The following is a 10,380-nucleotide window of genomic DNA, read 5'->3' as shown; positions in this document are numbered from 1 at the left end:
GACTTTGAAGGTTATTCTGATTCTGATTTCTATCTCCAGAAACTTATAATTGAAATTATTTCTTTATTGTGTTCATAGAGTATCCATTTGATATGTGTTAACATATCTTAAATATGATTTTATAGAGTGAATTATTATGGAATCTTGTTTTGATATGAAGTTCCCATTTAAATTACATATTTTTTGTAAATAGTTAAAAACATGCATTTAATACTCCTTCTGTGAAATAAAATATATCAAACACTTCAACTAGCTTGTATTACTGACCACTGATATTAACATCTGGCATAGAGCACAGTGAGAGGGTAATTAAGTACCTAGGAATCATGATTCTGTCAGTCTGTGGTCATTATCAATTTGTTCAGGGCAACTCATGCTGGTTTTCTAACTGTATCAGACACTACCTGGCTAAGAAAGCTGAGTGGTAAAAAGTTACACACTGCAATGATCAATATCTGCAGGGAATTTCTCAAAGATGGCTTATCAGTAATAGTTCCCATTATATATTAATTTGCTACAAACTGATAACAAATGTGACAAAACAATAAGTACAGATTTACGCAAGAAATTACAACTTAGCCAAAAATGTCATTATACTAGAAAAATATGCATTTTGAAGTATTTACCCTTTAAGTGTTTTGAAACCAAGGGGTCTAACAAATTCTAGAGCAGAAGGAACAAGATATATCTTTAAAAAAAAGATAAACGGCGTTGATAGTTCAATGAATGAGATCAAGGATAGCGAATGTCATTTTCTGTGCAGTTCTTAGCTGCATCACACGCAGTACGGGATGTTACGCGGAGTTTTCGCGGACTATTTTACATTATTACATATTGCTAGTCATAAACCTATAGATACAACACAGAAAACCAAAAGAAGAATGGAAGTGAAATTAAAACATATGTGTCAACCGGCCACACGCGAAGTAACCGTATTTATAGACGAGTTCTTCGAACAAACCTGTTTTAGTGGTTTGTCGGGCATTGCTATTTGAATCGATTATTAACAGTATCGAGAATCATCGCGCTCATGCTTAATACACTAGTCAATATGGTGGAATAATTATTGTCAAATTAATCAAAAAAAATATTAATCATTGTATAGTTGAAAACACAATAAGAATCTATTATTGACATACCATAATTATATTGCTGAATATCTTCATTTAACATATTTCTGGTCTAAAGAAAATTCCAGGTCACCTAGTTCACAGATAGCGTCTTTATTATATAACGATTATTTTACTGACTGCGAACTCCGGTGATGACCTGTTATAAACTCTGACATTCTCACACTGGCCGCCAATTGACCCGATACCTCGCGGGTTGAAATGCAATGCATTAAAGTGAGGCCTCGCTTCCACTGCTCTTTATACTTTTACATGTTAACATGTTGACAGGAATATGGAAGTAAGTACTAAATATGAGAACATAGCCTTTAAGTATAAACGCTTTTGCCCTGGCACTCCTCTGAAAATAAAAGGTGCACGCAAAAGCTGTACTGATGTGGAGAATTGAGTGTAAAACTGTTCTATCTATTAAGCCTTTTCATTAGAGATCAAATTGTTTCATGCAGTAAAACAGTGTTACAAAGACGTGGATATGTTTCCAATGTTCTGCTGGTATACTCAAATCAGCCAATGGAATAAATGAAGTGTATTCATTCGTACCTAGCCGCGGGAAATTTTATTTGAATTTTATTGGACGTTTACAAAGGTCAGGTAAGGTGAAAAGCTGGCTTAATACAGCTACGCCGAAAAATAGATTGGGTAACATAACTCAGCAGGTTAAACAAGGGAGATAGATACTGCAAAATTGTGTACATGTTGTCTTTCTTTCAGCTATCTCTTAGTTGATAGGCTTACCATTAGTAATAATGACTAAAACAGTTATGTTAATTATGAAAATTCTGTGTTATAAAAAATTAAATAATACAGTTAATGGTACATAATAATGACATAATAAAACCAAACTTTACTACACAGGAAACAAATTTTCTGACCAAAGTTCATGAAGATTGGGCAACTGAATTAAATAAACAATTTTAAAGAGGTTATGAATTAATGGTGTTATTTAATTTTAAGAATCTATAGATTATTGCAAGTTTAATATGCAAAATAGGAAGGATATTAACTTAACATTGTCTTCATTGTAAGAATACATTAAAGCAGCACTTTATAACATAACTAGAGTGTTAACAAGGTTTTACTATAGTCATATATGAAAAAATGCCCCGCCCCCTAGCGGCCATGTTTTTCAACCATCCGGCATCATTTTCAAACTCGTCCAAGATATCATTGGGATGAATGTTCTGACCAAGTTTCATGAAGATCGGACAATAAATATGGCCTCTAGAGTGTTTACAAGATTTTAATATAGCCATATAGGGAAAAATGCCCCGCCCCTTGGCAGCCATGTTTTTCAAGCAAAGGCTACCATTTTTGAACTCATCCAAGATATCATTGGGACAAATCATCTGAGCAAGTTTCATGAAGATCGGAAAATAAATGTGGCCTCTAGAGTGTTAACAAGGTTTTACTATAGCCATTTAAGGAAAAATGCCCCGCCCCCTGGCGGCCATGTTTTTCAACCCACCGGCATCATTTTCAAACTCATCCAAGATATTATTGGGATTAATCTTCTGACCAAATTTCATGAAGATTGGGCAATAAATGTGGTCTCTAGAGTGTTTACAAGATTTTACTATAGCCATATAAGGAAAAATGCCCCGCCCCTTGGCAGCCATGTTTTTCAAGCAAACGTAACCATTTTCGAACTCATCCAAGATATCATCAAGACCAATCTTCTGACCAAATTTCATGAAGATTGGACAATAAATGTGGCCTCTAGAGAGTGAACAAGGCAAATGTTGACGTTGCACAAAGGACGACGGACAAAAGGCGATCACAAAAGCTCACCATGAGCACGTTGTGCTTAGGTGAGCTAAAAACAACCTTCATAGATCATTGTGGGTCAGTGGAATTATCATTCTTAAGTGTTTTGATGTGATAGTCCTTATTAGTTTTACAATTGCATAGTGGCTATGTGCAGCCAATAATTCCAGAAGCATTTAAGGGATTCAAATAAAACTTTATATAAATCTTTAGGACTTTAAGAGGAAGTTAAACAACCATACAAAAACCATAATTCGTTCTATGTGGACTTTTTTGTGCATATCAAATATTAGTATTATAAAGGATTGTAACGAGCATTAATATATCAATACAGAACATTGAGATTTCTGTTTTCAAAAATTATTTAAACTTTTCTTTCTTTCCCAACTTTGAAAATCATTTATACACTTATGGGTTAAAATAATACTTCGGAGGCATTTGGCACTTGCAGTGAAAGCATATTGTTCAGGCTTTAATAATTAGTTCAATTTTAACTTGCAACTTTAATACCAATTTATTGCACATTCCTGAAAAATCAACAACAAAACCACGTTTAACATTTGTTTTAATACAGTAATGAATGTTGTACAACGTAATAATAATGCAACATTAACAATTATGCAAGCACATGTTCATACTATAAATTACAAGAATACATGTAACGCACTTTCACAAGACAGACCATCCAATAAAATCAAAAATACTGCATTTGAATAAGCCTTGGTGTATTGTCTCTCTATATAACTATACAGCTATGTTACCTTGGCCCAAGTTCAATGATGTTAAAATACAATCACTAAAACTCAAGATCATTTCCTTAAATATTACACATTAAATGCTATCCTTTATAATTTCCACATATACATTTGTGACAACGTTAAACAGTTAAATTTATTGACTGTCAGTTCAGGGAAGTTTGCAGACAACAGAGAATTCAACAAATGTTATAAAAGATTTTCACTAACAATAGTAACAATAGTTTCCTTAATTATTAAAAATGGTGGATCATATGACCTGCAGCATGCAAAAATAGGTCTTATGCCATATGGTCAAGAGCTACCATGTCCCCTAATGAGACCATGAAACTCTCTGTGACTATAGCAGACAGGGCAACTTTCTGTGACTATAGCAGACAGGGCAACTCTCTGTGACTATAGCAGACAGGGCAACTCTCTGTGACTATAGCAGACAGGGCAGCTCTGTGTGACTATAGCAGACAGGGCAGCTCTCTGTGACTATAGCAGACAGGGCAACTCTCTGTGACTATAGCAGACAGGGCAACTCTCTGTGACTATAGCAGACAGGGCAGCTCTCTGTGACTATAGCAGACAGGGCAACTCTCTGTGACTATAGCAGACAGGGCGGCTCTCTGTGACTATAGCAGACAGGGCGGCTCTCTGTGACTATAGCAGACAGGGCAGCTCTCTGTGACTATAGCAGACAGGGCAACTCTCTGTGACTATAGCAGACAGGGCAGCTCTCTGTGACTATAGCAGACAGGGCAACTCTCTGTGACCATAGCAGACAGGGCAACTCTCTGTGACCATAGCAGACAGGGCAACTCTCAATGACTATAGCAGACAGGGCAGCTCTCTGTGACTATAGCAGACAGGGCAGCTCTCTGTGACTATAGCAGACAGGGCAACTCTCTGTGACCATAGCAGACAGGGCAACTCTCTGTGACCATAGCAGACAGGGCAACTCTCTGTGACCATAGCAGACAGGGCAACTCTCTGTGACCATAGCAGACAGGGCAACTCTCTGTGACCATAGCAGACAGGGCAACTCTCTGTGACCATAGCAGACAGGGCAATTCTGTCCAGACTGTGCAAGCTGGTCTGGTACTACACTGGCTGCACATGACTTAAGACCCATTTTTGCATGAGGACGATCATATGTAACTGTATGTGTCTAAAAAGTTCAACTGAGGATTACAACCTCTTTTGTGTAAGATACCAGCACAGTGAAAATTACAAAAGACATAAAATGAAAACTACACATCTGTGTTTATTTTCTTTCAAGCAAAGTAGATATTACATGGGTAAATTGTTGCATAGAACAGTTGATAATGCTTGCATCTCCTTTAAGCCAAATATAGTTTTGCCATAAATAACTTTATAAAGTATGTCTACAGTTTGTGTTGATCAGGTGAAAGTACAAACAGTGCACACATATACTGCTTAACATTATGGCTATTAGTCACCATATGAAAAATAAGGCGTGCGCATGAGAAAATATTAGTTTTGAGTAAGCTAGTGACAGAAGTCTATGAAATAATAATAAAAAATCTTAAAATAAAATGTCAGCAGCTATCGCATGTCAATTTTGATTTAACACACCACCATATACATGTAGTATAGCATAGTGTGATTTACACTCTTCATATATACTGTCAGTTGTCCACACCGTTATATACATGCATACTGAAATCTAAATCAGCATTACTTGTGTATGTAAGAATATAAATACAATCTAGGTAATAAATGGATTGAGATGAAACTAATATAGTTCTGACAACTTCTTCAAAAATGGCATTGACACACAAATAAAAAAAAAATTCTTATAAACGACCCACCCTACACAGACATCAAAAACTTTTTTTCTTTCTTAGTGCCATTATAGAACTATCCAACTTAATATTTACCAATAAAATGTTTGTCAACAGGACAACCACTGTTTATCAAATATGTCTTTGGCACTAAAGGAAATCGTAAATGGCTTATGTAGAAACTGAAAACTGTTTAAATCTCAATTACATTTCTGAGATTACAAAGGTATATATATTCAAGGAATGGGCTCTCCTTGTTAACTATTATATGGCTCAAATTGCGTAAAAAATAAGGCCAAATAGACGCACCCCAATACCTTTGGTATAAAGTCTACATTTAACCATAGGCCCATAACTAAAATACCAAACAGAGATTTTCTCTTAAACAAGTTTAAACTCATTAAGATATATATCCATCGCAATATTATGTGTTACAGAATCACAGGCAGCATTTTTTTGTATCACAACAAGTAGAGAAAAGATCTGTATCAGAGAAAACAAGAGTATACTGCTGAAAAAAGTAAAGAAGCCATTCAATGGCATATTAGAATTTTTGGTTTATCAATACTTTAAAACATATAAATTAGCCATGCTCTGAGAAAACGGGTCTTAAAGCAGAAGCATACAGTGTTGTCCCAGATAAGCATGTGTAGTATGCACAGGCTAATCAGGGACGACACTGTATGCTTGAATGGTATATTTCGTTTAAAGGAAGTCCCTTTTTACCGAAAATCTAGTTTAAGCGGAAAGTGTCGTCCCTGATTAGCCTGTGCAGACTGCACAGGCTATTCTGGGACGACACTTTACGCACATGCATTAAGCCCAGTTTTCTCAGAACAATACACATATTTGGGGCTTTTTTTTCTCTCAATGTCTGAGAAAGCATTATTCCCCAACAAGTTCATTGTGCTTAAAGTGTCATCCACGACAAGCCTTTGCAGTCAGCATAGGCCTATCATGGATGACACTTTTCACATATACTAGATTTTCATTTAGAACTTCCTTTAAACAGGGGGGCATGCGTATACGGGTTTAGGTGAGGTAAGTTGTAACTAAACTTCCAAGATGGCGTCATTTTCGTGTTTTTCGTGAAGGAGTAGCGTATATTTTCACCCGGTAAGCTAGTTTATATTTATATTTCTTTTAAATGAATAAGCCCTTTCGGCTCTTCGGCGTTTGTGCTCCCTCGGTTTTTTGTATCAATACCGTAGACCTCAGAATAAAAAAGTTATAGAACCAAAACCGTTGACAAATTTGTTGTTTAATTTCTTGACCTTCCAGATGTTAGATGCTTGAATATCATTTTCTCTCATAATGTTAAAACCTTAAAATAGAATGCAAGTATCAGTCCTCCCACAGGTTCATATCTGTGTCTATGTCCATGCAGTTGTACGTGGCGTATCGAATCTTCTCCTCCGCCATCTTGGCACTCGAGTAGTTGGGCAGGTAGAGGGTGTTCCCACACGTGCTGGACTCGGGCAAGCAGTCCACTGCATTGCTGCAATGGAACGTTATAATTAAGTTTAAAACCAATTTATTTAACCCTATGGCTTTTGCAAACAGCATAAAACCAGAACAGCTTGCGAGTAACTCGCAGTCTGTTCACGTTTATGCTGTTTGCTGCTCACCTAAAACTAAGGGTTGGAAATAAAGCCTTTAAACTTTAAAACTTGAATTTTGTAAGAAAGGTATTCAATGAAATTTAACTTTCAAAGGGACTTCATATGAGTTAAAATACGCATCTATGTGATAAAGGGTTAAGCTCGATAGCATCAAAAGCTTAAGACTTATTTAATCTCTTGAGTTTGTCTCCTGGGTACAACCAGTACTTGGTATCTTTGGAGAAAATCAAAAGAAAACTCAAACAATCAGGATCGATCCCCTGACTTCCCTGTTGGTAGGTGGACATCTTATCCATTATGCCATGGCAATCATTTAAAATAAGACTATTGCCAAGCAATATAGTCCCCTACCGGCTCCACCATTGTCAGAAATTCCACCATTGTCAGATTTTTTGTTGTTGCCATAGCAACCAGAATATTTGACGTAGGAACAAAATGAAATGACGTGCATAATTTCCATATTACCATCTATCCATGTTTTAAGTTTCATGAAAAAATATTAAGAACTTTTAAAGTTATCCCAGGATCCAGAAAACCACCATTTTCAGCAGTAATTTTAGCCATAGCAACCAGAATTTTTGACGTAGGAACAAAATGAAATGACATGCATTATGTCCATATTGCGATCTATCCATGTTTCAAGTTTCATGAAAAAATATTAAGAACTTTTAAAGTTATCGCAGGATCTAGAAAAGTGTGACTGACTGACTGACTGACTTACTGACAGACTGACAGACAGAGCGCAAACCATAAGTCCCCTCTGGTGAAACCGGTAGGGGACAATAACTTTTTACGGGTCAAGTGTGAATTGTTCACAGGTTACTATTTTACTGCTGGAACAGTACAGTTTAATTGAGGCTTTGAGAAGAAAATGTTGTATCTGGTCTACACTAAAGAAAACATTGACATTGCTGTCTTAATGATGTGATATGAGCAAATTGAGCCGTGTACTGGGAAAACTGGGCTTTATTTATTTAATTTATGTGAGTAAAGTGTTATACCAGATTAACCTGTGTAGTGCACACAGGCTCCTCATGGACTACTATCCAATTTAGTAAATGTTTTCATTTTAAAGTAGTCTCATCCAAACAAAAATCCAGGCTAGGTGGAACATATTGTCCCTGATTGGACCGTGTGCACTGCACAGGCTAGGTGGAACATATTGTCCCTGATTAGACCGTGTGCACTGCACAGTCTAGGTGGAACATATTGTCCCTGATTGGACCGTGTGCACTGCACAGGCTAGGTGGAACATATTGTCCCTGATTGGACCGTGTGCACTGCACAGGCTAGGTGGAACATATTGTCCCTGATTGGACCGTGTGCAATGCAAAGTCTAGGTGGAACATAATATCCCTGATTAGACCGTGTGCACTGCACAGGCTAGGTGGAACATATTGTCCCTGATTGGACCGTGTGCACTGCACAGGCTAGGTGGAACATATTGTCCATGATTGGACCATGTGCACTGCACAGGCTAGGTGGAACATATTGTCCCTGATTAGACCGTGTGCACTGCACAGGCTAGGTGGAACATATTGTCCCTGATTGGACCGTGTGCACTGCACAGGCTAGGTGGAACATATTGTCCATGATTGGACCATGTGCACTGCACAGGCTAGGTGGAACATATTGTCCCTGATTAGACCGTGTGCACTGCACAGGCTAGGTGGAACATATTGTCCCTGATTGGACCGTGTGCACTGCACAGGCTAGGTGGAACATATTGTCCCTGATTGGACCGTGTGCACTGCACAGGCTAGGTGGAACATATTGTCCCTGATTGGACCGTGTGCAATGCAAAGTCTAGGTGGAACATATTGTCCCTGATTAGACCGTGTGCACTGCACAGGCTAGGTGGAACATATTGTCCCTGATTGGACCGTGTGCACTGCACAGGCTAGGTGGAACATATTGTCCATGATTGGACCATGTGCACTGCACAGGCTAGGTGGAACATATTGTCCCTGATTAGACCGTGTGCAATGCACAGTCTAGGTGGAACATATTGTCCCTGATTAGACCGTGTGCACTGCACAGGCTAGGTGGAACATATTGTCCCTGATTGGACCGTGTGCACTGCACAGGCTAATCTTAGATAACTATTTATACACATGAATTAAGTCTGGTTTTCCCAGAGAACATATTGTTTTCTCAGAGCTCAATTAACGTATTTTCTGAAGAAAAAACACAGCATTATAACAAAAAGACACGTATTTGTTTAACATACTAAAATCATGTTTTTGTTTTTTAATCTGAACACAACATAGCAATCTTGTTCACTAGTCTATTAATTATTAATTTGTATTATTTGATAAACTTCTCACATTGAATACACTCAAACAATATAACATCCAATCAACTGCCCAGTAGAAAATGAACAAGCAAATTCGTTGCATTGATATCCCCCGCCAATATGCTTCTGGACACAAGTGTTATATTTGACACTTAAAAAAAAGCATTTTTTCAAGATAAAAAGGGCCATAACTCCGTTATTAACAGATGGTGTACAATGCCATTTGGCGTGCATCATCCTCTTATCTATATATATACTCAAACCAAGTTTCAATGAAATCCGCCAAAGCACTTCCAAGATATGGCTCCGGACGCAAAAGTGCCGGACAGACGGAAAGACGGACGGACGGACAATGCCAAAACAATATCCCTCCGCTTATGACGGGGGATAACTATGTGAACATACTCTCTGCCTGAAGATATATGCACAGTTGCTGGCAGTCTCCTTCGGCCTGTGATGAAACGTAGAAACCTGCTCCGATCTTCGTTTGAGAAGTTCCTCAGTGCTTCCCACATGTACTTCACACGAACACCCTTCTCATCTACGTCGTCATAGTGAGCTGAGGTTGATATACATATTTGTTCTGTTACAGAAAATCAAGTTTATTCGTTGGCATGACATTTAGTGGTTTTCAAAAATGAATTTTTGTGAGACAGGTAAATTTGTCGATTTCTGATTTTGTTAAAAATAAAATGAATGTGCGTCGGTCAATTTTTAAGTTTATGTTACATTCATGGATTTTTTAACCCACAAAATCAATAAGATTTACAAACAAGCGATGTGTTTGTGAAACACTATGCCCCCATATATATGACCTTTGACCTTGAAGGATGAGTTATGGCAAATGTTAAAGTTGGGGCAAACAAACAAACCAACAAACAAACCATCAAACGAACCAACAGACAGGGCAAAAACAATATGTCCCCCACTATAGTGGTGGGGGACATAAAAAATGTTTTACAGTATTCAAAGCATTTGAAGAACACCATGGATCTAATGCTTTAAATCTCACAATCATTT

General features: G+C 37.5%; 1 protein-coding gene across 1 annotated transcript in view; it reads right to left on the bottom strand.

The window, feature by feature from the left end:
- Positions 1-3,442: 3,442 nt before the first annotated feature.
- LOC127873657 (E3 ubiquitin-protein ligase HECTD3-like) overlaps positions 3,443-10,380 on the bottom strand; it is a 46,127-nt gene continuing 39,189 nt past the window's right edge. Inside the window, exons 15-16 of the mRNA XM_052417566.1 lie at positions 9,766-9,919; positions 3,443-6,940 (exon numbers count right to left, since the gene is read on the bottom strand). Coding sequence (XP_052273526.1) covers positions 6,787-6,940; positions 9,766-9,919 — 308 coding nt within the window. The 3' untranslated portion in view covers positions 3,443-6,786. The remainder of the gene's footprint in view (positions 6,941-9,765; positions 9,920-10,380) is intronic.

Source organism: Dreissena polymorpha, chromosome 3 (genome assembly GCF_020536995.1).
Source record: "Dreissena polymorpha isolate Duluth1 chromosome 3, UMN_Dpol_1.0, whole genome shotgun sequence".
In the NCBI taxonomy this organism is placed as follows: Eukaryota; Metazoa; Mollusca; class Bivalvia; order Myida; family Dreissenidae; genus Dreissena; species Dreissena polymorpha.
This window is presented reverse-complemented; position numbering and strand designations above follow the sequence as displayed.